General features: G+C 58.8%; 1 protein-coding gene across 5 annotated transcripts in view; it reads left to right on the top strand.

Annotated features, from left to right (window-relative positions):
• The window catches only part of CUX1 (cut like homeobox 1), a gene marked incomplete at both ends in the record, with an annotated part of 363457 nt that extends 342865 nt beyond the window's left edge, over positions 1-20592 (top strand). For all 5 annotated transcript variants that reach the window (XM_080830213.1, XM_080830214.1, XM_080830211.1 and 2 more), the window contains 9 exons: positions 12957-13084; positions 13702-13768; positions 14443-14555; positions 16499-16615; positions 17754-17837; positions 18053-18109; positions 18466-18546; positions 19327-19391; positions 19679-20592. In XM_080830213.1, the coding sequence (XP_080686339.1) occupies positions 12957-13084; positions 13702-13768; positions 14443-14555; positions 16499-16615; positions 17754-17837; positions 18053-18109; positions 18466-18546; positions 19327-19391; positions 19679-19748 (782 nt within the window). The remainder of the gene's footprint in view (positions 1-12956; positions 13085-13701; positions 13769-14442; positions 14556-16498; positions 16616-17753; positions 17838-18052; positions 18110-18465; positions 18547-19326; positions 19392-19678) is intronic.
• Positions 20593-20805: the final 213 nt, after the last annotated feature.

The following is a 20805-nucleotide window of genomic DNA, read 5'->3' as shown; positions in this document are numbered from 1 at the left end:
GACACCTGTGCTGCTCGAGGCACGTGGATTTTTCTCTCGACTCCGCCTGTTCCTGACACGCCGGTAGCCGTTTCCTTTGCAGGCAGGGGCGGTCTCAGGCCTCACAGGGCCCCGCTCCGGCCCGCCTTCGCTTTCTGCCCATTCCCGCTCAGCTGTTAGGATCTGTCAGAGCCGTTTCCCTTGCCCTGGGCTGCCCCTGGCTGGCCACGTGAGGACACGGCCCCAGGGTTCCTACCTGGCATCGGGGAACTCTGTCCTTATTTGTCCCTGGCATAGGGAAGTTGTGGCGTCAGCTCCACTGTGAGACGTCCTTTGGAAGCGTCTCGAGGACGGGAAAGGCAATGGTGTTGTCCCATCTGCAATCCCAGTCTTCAATCACAAGACTCTTCCCAAAAGAGCATACCGGTTTCTACGCAGTGCAGAAAAACCCAGCTCCCGGGGCCCCTGCTTAGACGTGGCTCCACCTTCTCTGGTGGCCGTTGTGTCCTCCTGGTGGGAGCGACTTGGAAGCGGAAGCCTAAGGATCTGTTGTCATCGTCACGCGCTTGGGCATTTGTCAGGAAAAGCCCACAGTTAGAAACCCCCACCCCAGTGCTTTTGTGGTTTCGTGTGGGCCTTGGTGGCAACAGGGGAGGCTTCGTGACCCCCAAGGCAGAGCTCCCGCCCCAAGTGGCAAGGTGGTGGCCTGGGCCTCCAGCAGAGTTCTGTTTCCGGGTGCACTGAATGTCGGTCTGGCCGGCATGCTCGCTGAGACGGAGGTCCAGTTTGGCAACATTTATGTCCATTCCCACCGGTTTCTGCCTTTCTGTAGACAAAAACGACAAGGAAACAAGTTCCCAAGGAAAGTTCCAGAAAGATCCAGCCTGTGAACCCTTAGAGGTGTGCTGAAAGCAGAGGCCCGAACCCTCGGAGTGAATGAGGGAGGCAGAGGAGGGGCGTGGAGGGCAGAGAGCTGGGCAGGAAATGAGCCGCACCCGAGTTCCCTGCCCCGTCCTCACCAGGGAAGGAGGAAATGCAACTTCCCAGTCTCTCTCACTTGCGGGACCTGCCCGCACCTGCCCAGGCCTTGCCGCCGTCCTTCCTCCACCTCCCCTCCAAAGATGCTGTGACCACACTGTCAGTGGTATCTCCATTCTAATTTTTGCATGAAGTGACATTTAGCTTTAACAAGACATTTCCAAAGCGCCTAGTCTCCTCCGGAATGCTAACTTTAAAAGTTGGGCATTGTAGGCGAAGAATCCTAAAAAAGGCTAGCGAGAGAAAGGCATTAGGCTATGCATAAATGTGCACTTCCCCATCCCCCTGTTAGAAGCCTTTGAAAATAACTTTGAGTTGCTTTCCATGGGTCTAGTTTCTCCAGTGACGTTAGGTATAGTCTGTGTTCCTGTCATTTCTGTAGTGTTTAGGCTTTAATTTCTACCACAAAATATGCTATTATGCTATGTATCAAGCTTTCTGTGATCAGAAAGGAAAGGTGCCTTATATCCCAATGTCACGGCTACATCCCTATGGAAAATAATCAGAAGCACAGTGTAAGGAAGCGTTGGGACTTCCGCTGGTGAAACCAGACGCCATTCAGCTAGATGCATCGAAAAAGTGGCACGGGGCTGCTTTTGTTCGAAAGTTCCTCTCCTTTTTCATTTTTTCCATCTTTTTCTTTGCTTGCTTTCTTTGCTTTCCTTTGTGTGTGCACGCGCGCGCGTGTGTGTGTGTGTAGTTTGCTTTAAACAGAAAGCACTTAAGTAGATGACTATGTGTGTAAAAAGCTCTGTGCAATAGAAATCATTTTTCTTCATTTTTAAGAGATAATGTATTGCACACCAAATGAACTCAAAGTAAGCTTTAGACCAGGACGATTCAGGTTGTGGATGGGAACGTTCACTGTAGTTCCGTTTGTTCATGAACCGAAGGGAAACCAGGCCTCCCCAGCCCCCCCCTCCTCCCCTCTCTCAGCCTGCCTCTTGCTGACACCCCCCACCCCCGAGCTAGGTGTACAGGGCCCACAGGCCCCGGGGGGAACCCAGCTGGGTGGCAGGGGAGGTGGGGGGCGGAGCGGGGGGTGTGACTCAGCAGCTAAGAACCCTCCCGACTGTGAGACCACAGCCATCCCTTCCAGCACTTAACCTTTCCTTGAGATGAGTTGACTGCTACTGACCTGCCAGCGTGCGTGAGGATAATTATAAAAGGATGTTTCCTTGAGAAGAAAAAAAAAAAATTTTTATTTCTATCCTCTTCTATTTATTGTTAGGGTTAATCATTTAAGTTCTTATCAGGAGTGTATTGTTTTGTGTTGTTGCTATAAATGCTTTTTGCTGTCACTCTGGTGGTTACTGTCTTCTGCCTCCTGCCCTCCCCCCTCCCCGCCACACACACACACACACACAGACACACAAACCCTCCCCCCCCCCCAAAAGAACCGAAGGGTCTGGGGATTTGACTGGGGGGCAGAGGGGGCTTCTCCAGCAGAATCAGACACCTGTCTCCAGGGTAGCCGCTCAAAAGCGGGTGGTCTCCCCGGGTCTGACTTTTTAAATGAGAGAGTTGAAAAACACTCGCGTGAGGGGCTACAGAGACTTAGAAGAGCGAAGTTCAGTTCCCCCAAAGCCTCCTAGAGCCTCTGGTAAGCCTTCTGGGTTCATGAAGTTCCAGCGAGCCCTGGTCAGAGCGGGCGCGGCTGGCCTGGGCGAGACCGTGGCTTCCAAGGGAGAGAGAGAGGTTTCTCGCAAGGCTCGCGCTGGTTTGCTCTGTTGTGTTGGCTTTTCTTGTCGTTCTTGTGGTGGCTTTCCTTGCGTACAAAGTTGGGTCAAAACCATCTTGTGAAACAGCGGTGTTTGCGAGTCCGGCTATGGCTTGAGGACCCTCACTGGGGAGGTCGTGGGGGAGCCCCTTCCCCCCCCCTTAATGTGGTCAAGCGTGGAGGGGGGGGAAACACGTTGCTTGCTAATCAGGTGTGACGGTGAGGAGGGGCTGGCCCAGGAGGACGGGGCTCCCCCGGGGGGCCAAGGTCCAGGTGGGGTCACACAGCCAACCCCCGCCTCGCTTTCCGTGCCATGACTTCTTCCCTTCTCTGAAATCGTTGGGGGTCCTGATCTTGTTCTCGTCTCTTTGAAAGAGAGCCCTCCAATGAAATCATCGCCCCCATCCCTCCGCCCGCTCCCACCACCACCACCACCAAAGGGTTTTCATTTCTCTCGAATTAGTCTATGCATTTCTCTCTCTCTTTCTCTCTCTCTCTCTCTCTCGAGCCGTTTTCTGCCTCTTTCCTTGAGAAAACGGGCATCTCCCGTCCCACCGAGACCCCTCAGAAAATGCTGTGCATTTTGGAGACGTGAGGATTCATGCAAAAATTCTTACAGCATTTGAGCATAATTGGTCGGAAAATAGAAGTGGGAGGAAAAAAAAAAAAAAAAAAAAGGAAAGGTGGGTTTCCCCGCGTCCCTTTCCGCTGAGTGAGACCTAGCTCTTTGCGATGTGCAATAACTACTTTGCCATGAGAGCGGGTAGCGCCACGCTCCTGTCCAGACTACTAACGCAGCACGAGACGAGCTCGCTCGCAGAGTGGCGGACTTCTTCCGGGATACTTTTCATAAGCTCAGCGCCCCGCCCCCTGCCCCGCGCCCCGCCCCCTGCCCCGCCCCCCGCTCCGCCCCCGCCCCCCCGTGTATTGTGGTGTCTTTACATTTTAGCAGTATTTTATATTTTCTGTAACGCACTTAAGTCTTAGATGTTTTTAGAGCTCGTTTGTTAATACAATCACAGACTTTTTTTTTTTAATCCTCACAGAGACCCAACTGACCAAAAACAAAAACAAAAAAAACAAAAAAACAACAAAAAAAAAACCAACAAAAAAAAAAAAGGCGTCATTTTTGTACAAATAGCTTCGAGAAGCCTCTGTTGTGTTGCTGTGACCCATCTCTGGTAACATTTTTTTTTTCCTTGCTATTTGTTTTCGACATTAAGAGTCAAAAGTTGATCCAGCTGGCGTGGGGGTGGGGGAGGCACCCGTCGGCCCCTGGCATTGTCCCTTCTGTCCTTGGTTAGCCATACGATGTTTGTTCTCAGCACTGTACAACGGTCCCTATATGATATGGAGAAGCAATATCACTGTATGAAACTCACACCATGTATTATTACTCACTAGCACCCTAGGTGTGATAATTGAAGTAAATATCTTTTATACAAACACAAGAATGCGTGGGTTGTTTTTATTTAAAGTGCCCCGGCCTGAGGAGAAGCAGCAAACACTCTCATTCTGGGTCCAAAGGGTACCCCAGGAGTCGCCATGCCGAGACGGCTGCAGAGACCAGGCATGGGGTGGGATGCGCAGGGGGTCTGGGCAGTGCACTGCACCGTGTCTCCATCAGAGCCTACGTCCCTGCTCTGCTTGCTGTCGTGGGCCTTACTGTCTCAGTAGCCATGAAATGCTGACCCTCCTGGTACCGGCTTCCTTGTCTGTGAAATGACACCATCGCTTGTTGCGCAGGCTCTGCAGGACCGGGGATGGTGGCCGATGGTGCCGGGCGAGGTTGCATGGGGCTCGGGTGCCCCCAGGGGCTACAGCCAGGTACCCCTGCAGGGCAGCGTGCACCCGGCCAGTGGCCTGGCCTAGCCTGATCGGTGTGTGTGGGTTTCAGGGGGCAGGGGTTGTCTCTCACTTGGTCCCTGAATCCTGATGTCAAAGACAGGCCTGGGGTACGCGGTAACTCGAGCCAAGTGAGTGGAAAGAGAAAGGAGGAAATGGCGCCTGTGGGTTTCTGGAATGATCAGGCTCCTGAGAAGGGGTCTCCGGCCAGGGCTCGGGGCTGGACCCAAGAGAGCTCTGCAGAGTTGGTGGCTAGGCGGTCCACGTGCTCGTGACTGAGGTGGTTTCTCATGTTGAAATCTAGAAGTTTGGAAAATTATTGCCATTCTCACCGATGTGCGATGGGGCAGGGGGAATTGGTTTGTTGTGCAGTAATTTGTAGGTTTCAGAATGTGACGCTCCCACATGTGGTACAGAAGCGTGAGCCGTCCTCCCTCCAGTAGGAGAAGCCCCCGAAAGCACGGGGCAGTCTCCTGCCAATGCCAGGTGCTCTGGGCAGCCCTGAGTCTCATCTGTCGGACCCAAGCGTGGCTAGAGCTGTCCCCAGATGTCTGCCCCCACAGATGGGAGAAATGAGGATAAAACCGACCAAGCTCTGCCAGTCTGACGTTCTAAGTCTGACTCTGCTAACATTCTGCTACTTCTCCGATGGCTAGTTTAGGCATGCCCCCCTCTTTAAAGATCTGTTAACTAAATTAAAATATAACATGCAAAAAAAAAAATAAAAATAAAGAACACTTGGCACAAAGCCTTCCAACCCAGAGAGTCTCCCCCGGTGCTTTTCAAGTGGGGTTTAATTAAGCAAAACTATAGTTGCACATGGTTCCTTAGGCCCGGCTCTGTGTAAACGGCCAGCTCCTGAGACAGAGAGGGGAGCGAGGTTTCGTGCTCTGACTGCAACGGGGTGGTGCCCCCCAATTCAGGCAGAGTCTCAGCCTCCTTGTGTGTGGCCTCCCTCTCCCCGCGCTTAAGCGGGTCTGAACAAAATGACGTGTGTTGTTTGATGACTCAAGGAAATAGGCTAAGGCCACCTGAGGACATGCAGTTGACCCTTGAAAAACACAGGGGTCGGGGGCGCCAACCCCCGACGCCGCTGAAAACCCGCGTGTAGCTTTTGACTCCCGCGAAACGTAACTACTAAGGGCCTGCTGCTGACCTGAAGCCTTACCCAGAACATAGTCGCTGGACGCGTATTTTGTGTTTATACATATAATATACTGTATACTTAGAATGAACTAAGCTAGAGGAACGATTGTTATTAAGAAGAGCACAGGAAAACCCATTTACACTAGGGAACTGTAAAAAAAAATCCGCGTGTACGTGGACCCGTGTGATTCAAACCCGTGTTGTCCAAGGGTCCGTAGTAATCGTCCGTGTGCGAGGCCTCCGCTGTGATCCTGTCTGCGTGTGTTTCCAAAAGGGCCTCTGAGCGGCTGCCTTGGGTTGGGGTACGTTGCCGTCGCCTCCACAATCCCTAGCGTGCCGGCTTTGGGGGGCACAGAGCTTGTTGGTCTCTTGGGCATGGCATTGGTTCCTGGGCAGGGGCGCGGGGCCGAGCTGAGAACCCCGAGGGCTTGGGAGAGCCGTTTTGGTGTTGGTGCTGCCTGGGAGGGCTACTGGTCACCAGACCCTTGATGTGCATTTGGCCCCTCGAGTGCGGGGGGGAGCCACATCGGCGGAAGTGGGAGGCGCAGTGTGTGCCCAGTGTGGGACAGGCATTCAGAAGCCTCCTCCGGGAAGCTTGGGCTCTCAGAATGTCCAGAGGAAAGGCCGTTTTTCTTCTTTTTTCAAGAACTTGGTCTGTGGACAGTTAAAAGCCTGCTCTGTTAGGGACGGTGGAGTTGGGGGGGCTCCGGGGAGTGCAGTTGGAGGATCCCGCTTGCTTCACAGTGAGGCGCTGGGACCCTTCTGTGTGGTCGGGTGGCAATGCACTCGAGTCCCACCGTCTTCTCTCCCTGGCTGGCGCGCAACCTTGGGCAAAACCTAGTCAACTCAGGAAACCCTTTCTGAGACAATGAATGAACTTAGCTTCTTTGAGCTTCCATTTCTGTCTTTGCGGAGGGGATGTAATAATGCCAGACTCGCGGGGCTGCCGGGGGGGGGGGGGGATGGGGAGGAGCGAGTGATGACCCCAGTGTTCATTACAGTGCCCAAGCCCACGGCAGGCACTCAGGACCCGTTAGCGCTGGCGGTTGGTGTGGGCGTTATGTCGTCGAATGTGGTGGCTGGAGCAGCTCCCTCTGGTCAAAGTCGTTTCCACCTTGTGCTGGGGCCAGAGGAGCCCCTACGTGGGAGTGCAGGCTAGCTAGAGCTCCAGTGGCTGCGGCCTGACCACCACCAGTGGTGCCCACTGGTGCCCGTGATGCCCACAGTTTGGGCAGCCGAGTCCCCCACACCCAGCAGCTCTCTCTCTCCGGCCTCTGCTAAAAATTCAAGTCTCAGTTCCTGTGTGGCTGAAGCTGCCACACTGGGCTCGGCCACAGACAGGAAGGAAGTCCCCTCCCTGTGCCTCAGTCCTGGGGAGAGGGGGGCTGTGCCGTCCACAGAGCCGGTTTCCTCTTAGAGGCTCCGTCTGACTGAGGCCTCTGCTGAGGCTGCTCCCTGCCCCAGGACCCCCCAAACCTGGGAGCCTCTCGTGTTGGAGGAGAGCAGATCCTCTGGGATGCTGGTTCTCCACCGGGGGAGGGGGGCGGACTTTGCCCCTCGGGGCATTGGGCAGCGTCTGGGAGCATTTGGGGCAGTGCTGCTGGCACCTAGAGGGGAGAGGACAGAGATGCTGATAGAAGGCATAGGGCAGCCTCCTGACTCCCAACAAAGAATGACATGGCCCCAAATGTCAGCAGTGCGGAGTCGAGGAGTCTGGGGCTCCTTGGTGGCCGTAGTCAGCAGATAGTCACCAGGAACTGCCATGTGCCAGGGACGTGCTCCAGGCTGGGAGTCTGGCAGCCTCCAGCGGCTCCCAGCCCAGAGGGGAGACAGAGCACTGCAATACCACAACCCAGGCCTTAAAATGGGAAAAGACATTTGCGGGACATGGGGGGAGCACCCCAGAGTGAGGGGAGGCAGGGCCACAGAGTCTGCAATGTGGCAAGTCAGAGGGACAGCGAGCCCCCGTGCGTGGGCAGGGTGGGCGGGTGGCATGGGTCAGCCACCCGCTGACCCATTGGTGAGAACGAAGCGGATTCTGGAGGTGGCGCGGCTCTTGGTGAGGCTTGTTCTTTCCATCCAAGCGGATGTAGTGGAGTGGCTGCACCCGTGCTCGGGGTAGGGGGATCCCAGCCAGGAAGAAAGTGCCCCGCTCCGCCCCTCCAGCGAGCACGCACCCCTCTGCAAAGTGCAGGGTCGGCTTGGGGCTTGCCAGTAGTTGATCTGCAGTCCCGATTCAGAAGGTTCTGAGTGAGGCCTGAGCAGTTATCGGCAGGCAGGACAAGCAGAGGCCAGCTGGCCACGCAAGGACCAGCCCAGGAGGCCGTGCCCCGGAAATCCCTTTGCAACCTTCCAACTAAAGGAATGGGTGCTTCCCCACTGGGAGGAATGGACTCCGCCCATCAGCTGATAGACATAGAGGGCTCACCGTGCCACTGATCCGCAGTGATAGCAGGGGACAAACAAGGAGCTCGCCTTTCAGGGGGTGCGGACAGACAGTAGACCGAGTACAAGTGAATTACATAGTGCCTTCGAAAGTGGTCAATGTTATAGGAGAAAAACAAGGTAAGGGGTGAAAGTTCTAAATCAGGTGGTCAGGGTAGGCCTCGCTAAGAAGGTAACGTGAACAGTCTTGACAGAGGGGAGGGGTTGAACCATGTCAATGCCTGAGGTAAGAACATTCCAGGCAGAGGGGAAACAGTGAGTGCAAAGGTCCTGTGGTACAAAGGTGCCTGGAAGCCAGAATAGCTGAAGCAAAGCCACCAAGGGCAAGAGTGGGAGGCAGCCAGGTCAGAGAGAGGAGGGAGACGCAGGGCGGGAGATGGGGCCTTGTAGGCCATCGTAGAATTTGGGGTCCATTGGAGGGTTTGGACCGAGTGTGGTCCAATCCCACTGTTGAAAAGGCTCTCTCTGGCTGCTGCTTTGTGAGGCTCTTGCCTTAAGACCCGGAGGCTATGATTGGCACCAGGTGGCGCAGTGGCCAAAAGTGATTGGATTCTGGATGTTTTTTGAGGGTGGAGCCAAAAACAGGACTGGAGACAGATTAGATGAAAGGAGCGGTAGAGAAGAGCCGAGGATGGGCTGTGCGCTGAGCCACTGAGCGGCACCTGGCCTCTGCTCCCCCATCCCCGAGGACTCCACCTCCCGGGCTGTGCAAAGGGGGGCCTGCTGGGGCGAAGCACGTTCGAGGAGCAGGGATCAGGCTTCAGTTTGGACCGGTCTGAACGCCACGCTTAGGGAGAGGAGTGGCCTGGAGGACACGCAAGGTGGCTGGAGTGAAGGACAGGAGAGTGGCGTGTGGGGACAGCTCCCGGGTCCCGTGGCATTGGGAGCTTTGCAGGGAGACGTAGCAGCAAAGGAAAGACGGGGAGCGGCCAGCCAGGCACGAGGCCCGAGAGGCCGCGGTGACCTGGAAGCCAGGAGCTGGCAGGTCGGGAAGACGAGGGATGGGGACACAGCGATGCGTGAGGCCATCGGCCACCTTGGCAAGGACAGTCAGCGTAGCGGACGTCCAAGTCAGAAGGGAAAGGTTTAAGGATGTGGACACTTGAGAACGGGTTAACTTCCTCAGAGAGTTTTGCAGGAGGGGAAGTAGAGTCGAGAGGGGTGTGTGTGTGTGTGTGTGTGTGTGTGTGTGTGTGTTTCAGAGGGCAGCCCAACACACTCCTGCGGCTTGTGGAAAGGAGCACGTTAGCCGATGTCGCAGGAGAGAGGGAGGACCCTGGCTGCCCCCCCTCCCCCCGCCCCGAGTAGGAGCGAGGGGCTGTGCCTGCAGGAGCGCTCAGCACTCGTCTCCGGCCGCCTGTGGGGACAGACAGGTGCAGAGATGGTGGGTGAGGAGGAGTTCCCGTGCTCCCACCTGGCGTGCAGGTGGCTGAATAAGGCGGGTCCCCCACTCGCAGGAAAGCCATGAGCGCGACTCCCCTGGGTCTGCCATCCAATTGTGATAAGTTTTTGCATTTAATCGATCTGCAGTCGGAAATCGTGCCTTGGGCGCCTGGGTAGCCGGTCAGTTAAGCATCTGCCTTCGGCTCAGGTCATGATCCTAGGGTCCTGGGATCGAGTCTCGCATCGGTCTCCCTGCTCAGCGGGGAGCCTGCTTCCCCCTCTGCCTGCTCCCCCTGCTTGCGGTCACTCTCACTCTCTCTTGCTCTTTCACAAACAAATAAAATCTTTAAAAAAAAAAAAAAAAAAAAAGGAAATTGTGCCTTGACCTTAAGTCATAGCCAGGCTCCTTAAATCTTGACCTTGACTTTGCTTTGATTTCTTTCCCCCCCTCTGTGAAATGCACCCCCGAGGCAGCCTTCCCAGATTCTCCCCAAACGACGAGTTCCCATGAACTTTCTGGGAGAAGGCGGTCTGGCCCGTCTCACATGGGCCACCTTGCAGAGGTGAGGGGTCCTCTATCCCCCTAGCGTTTGTCTGTCCGTCACTCCCGCCCGCACACCTGCCCCCATCAGACCTCTCCCTCTCCGCATTCTGCCTGCGCCCCACTCCAGAGCACGCCGCCCCACCCCAGCCCCTGCCCACCTGGCATCTGTCCAGAGTGGGCTCATTCCCAAGTCCCTCCACACCCCTGCCTCCCCGTCCCACCACCACCTTGACCAGAGGCTTCACTCCATCTCCTTGCTTAGCCTTTCTGGAGACCCCAAGGACCCCTCCTTACTCACCGACTGCCCTTCTTCCGCTTGGTACTTGGACACACTTTCTCCTGATTTCCCCCTGCTTCCTGCCAGCTCCTCTCAGGGGCTTTTCGGGGACACCCGTGAAAATATCAGCGTTCCTGAAGGTTCTGGCCATTCTCACTGCAGGCTGTCTCTGGGCTTCCATGTTCACTGCCCTGGAGGGTTAGACCGGGGGTGGGCGGGAGGGGGCAGGGGGCGGTCCTGAGCTCTCCCCAGCCGCATCTCTGGCCTCGGGCCGTGCGTCCCGCTCCCCCATCCACACGACCCCTTAGCCACTCCACTAGTACCTCCTACTCACCGAAGCCAAACCGTGCGGCTGCTCACCCCTTCCGCATTTGGGGAACCAGCTCCAGGCACGGGCCTCACCTCCTGGGTTCTGTATGACAAAGAGGTCACAACTGTCTCCAGTACCTTCTACTGCCTTGCCCCAGTTCTGGTGGAGTCCAGCTCAGGACCTCCCTTGACACCAACTGGTCTCCCAAAAAGGTGCCCCCAACTTCTTGGTCTGGCTGTTCCTTCCCCCAGCAGAGGAGACAGAGGAAAGCATGGGGGTAACAGCCAGGGGACCCTGACACAGCAGATTTAAGTGGCTCCGGGACAGGGTCTCTGAGCAGGGTCTGTAACTGAGGTCTCTTCTTTGGGGTAGACGCCCACACGTGCAGTTGCTTCCCGTCCCCCCAGTGTGGGGCGACAGTTCGCTGCTAGGGTCCAGCTGGGCTCCTGGCCCTGCCTCTGCGGCCTCCGCTGTCCCACCACACCCGGGGCCTCCCTTCAGCCTCACCGCATCACCTCTGCTGCCCCGCCTCGCCCAGCCCCTTCCCTGTGTCTCAGGGCACCCAAGCTCTGTGCCGTCTGGGAATGCGGGCCGGCCAGCCCTCAGCTCCGCCCAGAGCCACCTCTTGGGGGGAACGGCCACTCCCCACACTCAGCTTTGCTCCCCCCAGAGAGCCCCTCAACAGCTACCCCAGTGTCTGGGGGCAAGTGCAGCAGCGTTTGGCAGCGGCCTGGCACCCGCCAGCTGAGGCAGCCCAGAAGAGTGAGTGGGCACGGGCACAAGTGCACGGGAACCCCGGGCCGGGCACCCCTTGGACCCCAGGGGCCTGACCAAGACCGTGCCGGATAAAACAGCAGTGCAAGCAATCATCTTGCTGGTGCCTTATCGACCCCCGGTCCCCTCGGCACCACGCGGCATGCACACTGCCGGCTGGACCTCAGGCCCCCCCAACCATACCCTGCCACCCCCACCCCATTCTCCCTCCATGACCTGACCCTGGGCTCTCAGGTCCAGCCTCTTCCCCGAACCCCATCTGGGGTCCCTCACTTCCACCAGCACCTGCCAGGCACCAATGCGTGAAGGACGAAGTCCATTTGGGGCCGGAACCGGTGCAGACCCAGCTGTGGGGGAAGGGCTTGGACATAGCCAGGAGGGGACACCCTTGGGTTTGGTCCTGGACCAAGAGGCCTCCATTCCTCATCTGTAAAATGGGGGTCACCTTTTTTGGACTGATTGGCTTGTCGTGAGATGTGTAAAGAGCTTGGCGTGCAGTGGGGACCCAGGAGAGGGAGGGGAAGGGCGGGGGTGGGTGAGGTCAGCGGCCCCCCACCCTGGCTCAGGACGCTGAGCGCAGCCAAGACCGGGTTGGAGGGCAGGTCAGCAGGCTGTGTGGTGATGGGCAAATCCCTGTGACAGGGCCGGTAGAGGGCCATCCTCCTGGCTCTGCCCCTAGCCTGGAGCCTTTGGGCATTTCTGGTGCCACAGAGCCCCCTGGTGGCCAAGCAAGATCTTTTGCCACCGTTTAGACAGGAGACCCGGGCTGCCCCTGGGGCACCCGCTGTCCTCCCTGCTCCTGGCACCCACCCCTCCCCGGGGCCCGGACTGGGAGACTTTCCCAACACCTCTCGCCCTCCAAAAGGACAGGAAGGTCTCCATACAGAATTATTTTGGGTTCGATTTTGTCGCAAAGACAGCCACTGGCACTTCAGTGGGGGAGGTAGAGACCCTGTGGGTCAGGGTATTGTGGGGAGGGGGGGCACCCCATCCCCTTCACCGGGCTGGAGCCTGTTGGGGTAGAGGCCAAGCGAGTCTGGTGACAGCTCCAGAGGCGGGACCCCTCACTCCGCCACCTCCTGCGGGATCTACAGCAGGCCCGCCCACCCCCAACTGCCCCTCCTTTCTCCCCACTCCTACCTCTGGTCATTATCCCAGAGCATCAGCCCTGGCAGAAACTTGGGATGTGCTGGGTTGCACATCCCTGCCTGGCTTGACAGAGGCAAAGTGAGGCCTCAAGAGGGCAAGGGGCCGGTCGGGCTGGCCAGGCTCCCGGCGGGTCACTGCAGAGCCGGGGAGAACCCTGGATCCCTACCCTGGGCTCCCTCGCCTGCCTGGAGAAGTTCAGGAGAGTGTTGAGTTCTTAGGGCCAGGAGTGGCCCTGCTGGCCTACCTCACGGGGGGCCCTCGGGCTGTGGGTCGGAGAGGCAGAGTGGGGAAGGCGCCGCGGGCCACACCAGGTTCCCCCTGACGGCCGTGTCTTCCTTTGACACAGGGCGCTGCGCAGAGCTGCAAGTGCACGTCACCGAGGCCATGGCCACGGCAGCCGAGCAGAGGGAGCTGATCGCCCGCTTGGAGCAGGACCTTAGTACCATCCAGACCATCCAGCGGCCGGACGCCGAGGTGAGCCGCCCCCTCCGCCCCGCCCCAGGTTTTGAGCGCTCACCCAGGAAAACCTCACAGGTTAACCAGCCAGCTCCTTGGGCCCTGCCCCCCCACAAGGCCACGGGGCTGTCGCCCACAGCCCAGGTATCGCCTGCACACCTCACCGCAGAGGCCCGGTTCAGGATGCCGGGCCACGGGGCACAGGGCCAGGCTGCGACCTCCACCCTGAGAGCTGTGGGCAGGAGCCGGGCAGGAAGACCGACCCATCCCACAGCTGGAGAACCTGAGGCCCAGGGATCGCGGAAGGCTGGAGCCCACCGGGTCCTTGGGGGTCGCTCCGTCATCCATCGCATTTTCTAGAAGAAATGGGGCTCGGAGAGAGCAGCGGGGCCGGCCCAGCGGGGCCCAGTGGCCCGTGACGGCACCACCACAGGGGCCCTGCCTCGGGGTCAACCCAAGGCCCCGCCTTCCCATTGGGAGCCCACGGGAAGCATCCTCTCTGGGCCCCTTGTGGTCACTGGCCCGGTCCCGCCGCCAGACCGCCCCACCTGGTCCTTGCCCCCCATTTGCTTGGCACCCTGAAAGGGTATGTTCGGTGACACATAGGGAACGGTCACGCCTGCTCCCCCCTGCAGGGCGCAGCTGAGCACGGCCTGGAGAAGATCCCGGAGCCCATCAAGGAGGCCACCGCCCTGTTCTATGGTAAGGAGGGGCTGGCCCGTCTCCGACCCAGCGATGGGCAGGGCGGGAGCAGGGAAAGGAGAAAGGGGGTGCTACAGTCTGAGCCGTGATCCCTAAAGAGCACCCCCCTTCCTCCAAGAAGGTCAGGGCCCCCCGCCCTAGCAATGCAGCAGCAACCAAAGAGGGGGCTGGGTCCGCTACTTGCCCTCCAATGCCTTAGCTTGACACCCCGCCTAGGACCGGGGCCCCCTTTGCCCTGCCAGTGGCCTTGTCGATGGCGGGTGGTGAGCTCCCCAGGGAGGCCTTGGCACGGGAAGAGAGACAGCCAGAGAGCTCCCGGCGCTGCTGGCGAGGTGGCCTCCTCCGGCGTCAGGATCAAGGAGGAACCTGGGGCTGCCGGGCCAGGATGTTGGGGGGAGCCTCTCACGGCTTCCCACCACCTCCAGTGCCCTTTCGCTTCCCCAGGAACAGGGCGGGCCTCGTCTGACAGATGCGAGGCTCTCAGATCCAAGTATCGAGGAACGGGGGCCCTCCCCTGCTCGGATCCCTATTCCCCTGGATAGCCCTTCCTTTCCCCAGCCTCTCAGCACCTGTGCTCAGACACCTATGCCTTGTACCTCATGGCCCTTGGCCAGAGCTCCCTCTGGGCTGGGGCTACTCGACCTGAGAACCCACCACTCCCCTCCACCTCCTAGGACCCTCGGCACCGGCCAGTGGCGCCCTCCCCGAGGGCCAGGTAGACTCGCTGCTCTCCATCATCTCCAGCCAGAGGGAACGCTTCCGTGCCCGGAACCAGGAGCTAGAGGCCGTGAGTTGCATTGTTCCCTCCCTTATGTCCCTTGGACCCACAGGCTTGGGAGCAGAGAGATGTGTCACAGACCATAAACCACAGAGGAGTTACATTTGGTGCGTGCAGTCAGGGAGGGCTTCCTGGAGGAGGTTATGCCACACTGGGCTTTGAAAGAAGACTTAGATGCTCAAAGTAGAGGAGAGTAGGTGAGCCGAGACAGACAAGCCCGAAAGCCTGTGACAACGCCGCAGGACTAAGACACAGAGGGCCCTACTGCGGGGCTGAGGCGTTACTCAAGGATTTAAGCAAGGGAGTGACACTGTCAGAATGGAGCGTAAGAAGGGTCACTCGGCAGCCAGTTCAGGACGGAACCTGGCCTGGGAAGACAACTGGAGAATGGTCCTGGAAGGGGGAACAGGATACAAGAGAGGGAGTCAGGGAGGGAATGAAAGGAGCATGAGCAAGGGACAGTCAGGACACAAAGGCCCAGGCCAGGGCATGCACACAGAGACAGTGCACGCCAGATCCAGATTGCAGAGGGCCTGGGGACAGACCAGAAGTGTACCTGGAGGGGGTGCTGTCCTGGCCTTGGGGACTCTGCAGACTCCCCATCCCCCAGAGCCCTCCCGGGTCATCCCTGAGCTCTCCGGGTGCAAGCAGGAGGCCGGAAGCTTTCCATCCTTCTCGTAAGAGTCACTGCCTGAGCTGATGATGACATTTCTAGACCCTTCCTCTCCAAACCCATAGTTGACCCCCTGGGGTTTCCAGGCTCAGGCCAGGGAGAAGCCGACATTGACTGGGTGCCCACGGGGAGGGGGGGCAAGACCTGCTGCTGGTCTGGTGGCAAGGCTGGGCCAGCCCCTTCGGACCTCCTGTGATCTGCTTCAGAGGAGGGATGGTCGGCTCCGCCCCTCCCAGCAGGGACTGGAAACGTTCATACTCACTCCCCTCGGGGACTAGGGACAACCACGCAATGGAATGCTGGGCAGCCCTTAAAAGGAGGCCTTCAAAACAGATGAAGGAAAAGTGTTTTAGTATTCTACCTTTTGCTTTAAAAATCTAGGTTTTTTTCTTTTTTTTTTTTTTTGAAGATTTTATTTATTTATTTGACAGACAGAGATCACAAGTAGGCAGAGAGGCAAGCAGAGAGAGGGAGGGGGAAGCAGGCTCCCTGCTGAGCAGAGAGCCTGATGCGGGGCTCGATCCCAGGACCCTGGGATCATGACCTGAGCCGAAGGCAGAGGCTTTAACCCACTGAGCCACCCAGGTGCCCCTCTAGGCCTCATTTTTTTTTTTAAGGAACCGCCCTATTACTGTGTACTGTGTACTTTTCAGTCCTGTTTGAATGTTTTAAACAGTATGAAGAAAACACCTACTTATGCATTTGGATAAGCTGAAAACTGAGGTCCCCTTTCATTTGCTCCCAGATTGGCAAACATTAAAACCACGTAGCGTCTGACTCCATTTATATGAAATGTCCAGAAGAGGCAAATCGAAAGAGACAGAAAGATTAGTGGTGACCAGGGGGTAGGGGAAGAAGTGTTGGGTTGGGGGTTTCCTTTGGGGTCATAAACGTATCGTGGAATGCGATCGTGGGGATGGTTCACCATATTCACTGTGGATATACTAAAAAAATAATTAATAAATAACCCTAAAGACAGTGTGTTCGTTATAGGAATTACATCTCAATAGTTCTTCCAAAGGTTGATGATACCATAAACAAACCCACACAAGACATGAAGGAACCCGGCCCCAAATCTGTCTTGTGCTTGGGGTGGGGTCACAGGAGAGGAAGGGGACTTGCCAGAGTCTAGAAGGTCAGGGAGATGGCCGCAGGCCAAGAAGGGGCTCTGGGTAGATGAGCAGGACCTGCGCCAGTCTGGCAGCCTCTCACCCCCAACCCCTTCCACCATGGGCCCTGCCTGCCTGCCCACCTGCCCGCCTGCCCCCCGCCCCCACAGGAGAACCGCCTGGCCCAGCACACTATCCAGGCCCTGCAGAGCGAGCTGGACAGCCTACGTGCAGACAACATCAAGCTCTTCGAGAAGATCAAGTTCCTGCAGAGCTACCCAGGCCGTGTAAGTGCCCTCCCCAGTTGCGGCCCCAGGCGTACCAGGCAAGGAGAGAGGCCAGCCAGGCCCTCCAAGGCAAGAGAGTTGGGGGCAGTGACCCACTGGGCAGCACCGGGCCTGGGGCCCCCAGAGGCCATCCAGCCCGCCCTGCCTGGCAGCTGTCTTCCCTGAGCTGGGGAGAGCCCCCACAGTGGAGGTTCTGTGCAGGTTCATTCATCAGAACCAGCCAGGAGGCGGTGAGGGGCAGTGAGGCCCGGCCGTCCCCTCTATGAAGTGGGAGCGATCCACAGTGGAGCCAGGATCCGGGGATCAAACCACAGGGCCGTTGAATGAGCCGGAGAGGCCCTGGGGAATCTGTATGTCTTAAACTCACATTCTTAAAAAACAAAACAGACAAAAAAACAGACTTTGGTCCAATAGCCCCCAAACCAATCAAGAAAACAGAATAAAAACCCACTCACTCCATTCTGGGCATCTGAGGGCCCTCCCTGGCTTCTCTCAGCCCCCAGGCTTCACAGAGGACCCCCTCGTGGGAGGAAACCTTTCTGTGACTGTGGGGTGACAGAGTGGCCCATAGAAACGCAGGGAGCAGTGACCCTCAGGGTGGGGGCCTCCCCAGGACCAGAGCTCCCGCCCCATCCCCAAGTCCACCTGTTGGAGCTGCACTCAGGCCACCAGAGGGCGCCAGACTCTGCGCTAAGTAGTACTTGGTACCCAGGGCCCTGCTGGGGTTGGGGAGCGGGGATCACGCCTCTGGTGCCTCCTTCTGCCCACAGCCACCCTGCGTGCTCCCTGCAAACCCCTTCCAGACCCACTGGTCCCCACTGGCCCCCACTGGCCCCCACTGGCCCGGCCCTGTCTGTGATGTACACTCTGGCCCCAGAGCTCAGTGGGCTTCAGTTTCCTCTACCTGCCTGGAGTCACCTTGGCCCGGAGCCCGCGGGGATGTCTCCGAACTCGGGCTCGGCTCCTGGACGTGTGGCCCCGGCCACACTCCTGCTGTCACCCAGCCTTCTCCCAGCTCTAGGGCGTGGTGCTGATGGGGAAACCGAGGCTCCCCCGTGATCCTGCCAGCCTCAGGTTGCCTTACCCCGGCCTTGTTCCTGGTGGGCCCTGAATGACTGGGTCTCTCCTCCTCACACAGAGCGGTGGCAGTGACGACACGGAGCTGCGGTACTCCTCCCAGTACGAGGAACGCCTGGACCCCTTCTCCTCCTTCAGCAAGCGGGTGTGTGAGCCCGCAGGGGCTGCTCCCTGGCCAGGCAGTGGGCGGGCCTCGGGGAAGCCTGCAGGGCACACCCTCGCTGGGCGAGCCTGGAGTGTCGCGCTGAGTGGAAGGGGACAGCAGGGAGGACCCCAGCAGCCCCCTCGGGTCCCCCTCCGCAGCAGGCTGGGGCTTCTGGGGCCCTTGGGGTCCTCCCCTCATCCTCCCTCCCCCTTCAGGAGCGGCAGCGGAAGTACCTGAGCCTGAGCCCTTGGGACAAGGCCACACTCAGCATGGTGAGTTCCCTCCCCTGCGACACACCAGAAGCTCTGACTCTGGGGGCCTCCACCTGCCTTCAATGCCACCTGGAGAAGCCCCAGGGACCCCACTCACCCCTCATAGGCCCTGCCGAGAGTGGCCACGGGGCCTAGAACAGGGTCCCTCTCCCTCCGGGACAGCTTCTGTTCCTGGAAGGTTCTGGGATCGTGCCACAAGGGGCGCCATTCCCTAGCATTCCTGTGGCCCAAACTCCCAGGCTACACAGTGGGAGACCGCTGCGTTCCTCTGGGCCCCTCTCTGCAGGCCCCGGGGCAGCCCTCCAGGGGTGGGTGAGGCCTGCCCCACCCCCACGCCGCACCTTGTTGCTCCCCAGGGGCGACTGGTTCTCTCCAATAAGATGGCCCGCACCATTGGCTTCTTCTACACGCTCTTCTTGCACTGCTTGGTCTTCCTGGTGAGTATCCAGGCAGGCGGCCAGGGATGCCTCCACCACGCTTCCCGGACCACCAAGGGCGGCCTGGCTCCCTGGGCCAAGCCCAGGACACACTGTCTGGTCCTGGCCACTTCTCTCCTCTTCAAGGGGACGACGAGCCCACCCCTCAGGCCCCTTGCCTGGGGCAGCAGCCCAGCCACTCTGGGGAAGTGGCCTGGCTGACTTCACCCACAGCTCCGCTCTGGAGGGCGTTGGGGAGGGCATGACCACTGTGGGGGCCTGAGGCAGGCGGGAAGGCAGGTGTGACTGATGTCACTAAGGATCAAGCCAGCTGGGCTGCACGAGCAGGGACATCTTGAACAGAATCTCCTGCGGTGCAGAGTGACCGTCCTGGGAACGTCGGCAAGTCCGCTGAGTCAGGGAATCAGAGAGGGCAAGGCATTCCCGTGGAAGCCTCCAGCCTCGGAGGCTCCCGTCCCGAGTGAGGCCCCAGGGAGGGACGGCCCCTGCGTGGTTAGCCTGGGCTCCAACTCTGACCCCAGGGCCCAACAGGTCCTGGCCTGCCGGTGTCACACACAGCAATGGCAAGGACCGTACTGCCGCGTCGAGGCGCGTCGAGGCCCATCTGACCGTGTGTGAAACAGGCGGCCGCAGGGGCATCTCTAAGGCCCTCCTGCCCTGGAGCCCGGGCCAGGACAACAGTCATGCGCGCCCGGGAGGCCAGGCCCGAGGGGCTGGAGGGGGGCTGCAGGAGGGGCCGTGCGTCGGGACAGACAGCTCACTGTGTTTCTGCCTGGCCAGGTGCTCTACAAGCTGGCGTGGAGCGAGAGCATGGAGAGGGACTGTGCCACCTTCTGTGCTAAGAAGTGAGGACAGCACCCGAGTCCCATGGCCCTGCACTGACTCCCCCATCTGGCACCACTGAGCCCCTCCTGTGTTCCCCACCCCCAGCCCTCCACCACTGCTGCCCACTCTGGCCCACCCCTCCCCCCGCCCCGCTCCCCAGCACCTCCCCTGTCACAGGGAGCACACCCCCTGGGGACCCCTTTCCCCCTCCACACATGTGCGTGAGTGTGCGTGCAGGCATACACACACACACACAACTTCTCTCCTTTTTACCCTTGGTCTCAGCGAAGGTTTCTATCCCCAACAGGTTCGCCGATCACCTGCACAAGTTCCACGAGAATGACAATGGGGCGGCAGCCGGTGACTTGTGGCAGTAATGTCCCCAGGCCTCCCCAGCACATTGATGGCTGCATCCCCCTACCCCTTGCTTGTTTGGCTGCTTCTAATGACTTAGACTTCCCCAGAGAATTCCCCACAGAAACAGCCCTTGTCCTCCACCCTCCGGAGCCAGAGGTCCCAGGTCCCCCTGGAAACTCTTACGAGAATGTCAACCACATCAGGATCCCTAGGTCCAAAAAGCCCCCGAGGCCCAGCCAGGCTGAGTCAAGGGGCCCCTTCAGCCCCGTCCTGGGCTGGTGACCTGGCTTGGGCCCCGTCCACAGCCTGACCACCAGCCCTGGTGGCAGTCACCTCCCATCACCAGCCATGATGCTGATTGGGTCCTCGCTGATTCTGGCCATGGTTCATCCAGGTGGGGTCCCCTGGGTCTCTCTGTGCCAGGTCTGTGCCAGGTCTGGGATCCCCTCGGGCTCCCCTACGATCTACCACCACCACTTCCCCTCAAGAGATAGAGGGCCCTTCCTCACAGGTCAGCAGGCTTTGTCACCAAGCCCACCCCAAAAAGAGGGGAAGCCCGGGAGGGCGTAGGATAGTTTCTGTCACCTTCTCCCTGCCCCCAGACCCATTGTGATTTTTGCTTTCTTCTTTAGCAAGATATTTTAGCTTCTAGGCAAGGAGGGATCTCCGGTGAGCCCCTGTGCCCCAGGCTTTTCAGACCTAAGGATTGGTCTGAGGGGCCCAGGCGCTTCTCAGCCAAGACAGAACAGGCCATGGACCACCCTAGCACGGCCACTTTGGGGCCACTGGCTGATCTCCCTAAGGTAGAATTGCACTTGCGCGTTCAGCTTTGCACATTTCAAATAAACACATAGTTGAGCTATGCTGGTGGCCACGCTCTGTGACTCTGGGGGGACAGGCGGCCGGTGGGGGCCCACAGCGACACGCCTGGGACCTGGGGCTGGACCTTTCGGGTGCTCCGCTGATGTGAGGCATGACCTCCAACCATGGGAGCTCTCTTCCTTTTTCCATGCCCCAGGAATTCCGTGAGTGGGTCCAGACCTTTGCTAGAACCCAAACCCACAATGTCTGAGTTCC

The sequence above is a fragment of the Martes martes genome (assembly GCF_963455335.1).
Source record: "Martes martes genome assembly, chromosome: 18".
Classification (NCBI taxonomy): domain Eukaryota; kingdom Metazoa; phylum Chordata; class Mammalia; order Carnivora; family Mustelidae; genus Martes; species Martes martes.
The sequence above is the reverse complement of the archived record's forward strand: the minus strand, read 5'-3'. Positions and strand labels throughout refer to the sequence as shown.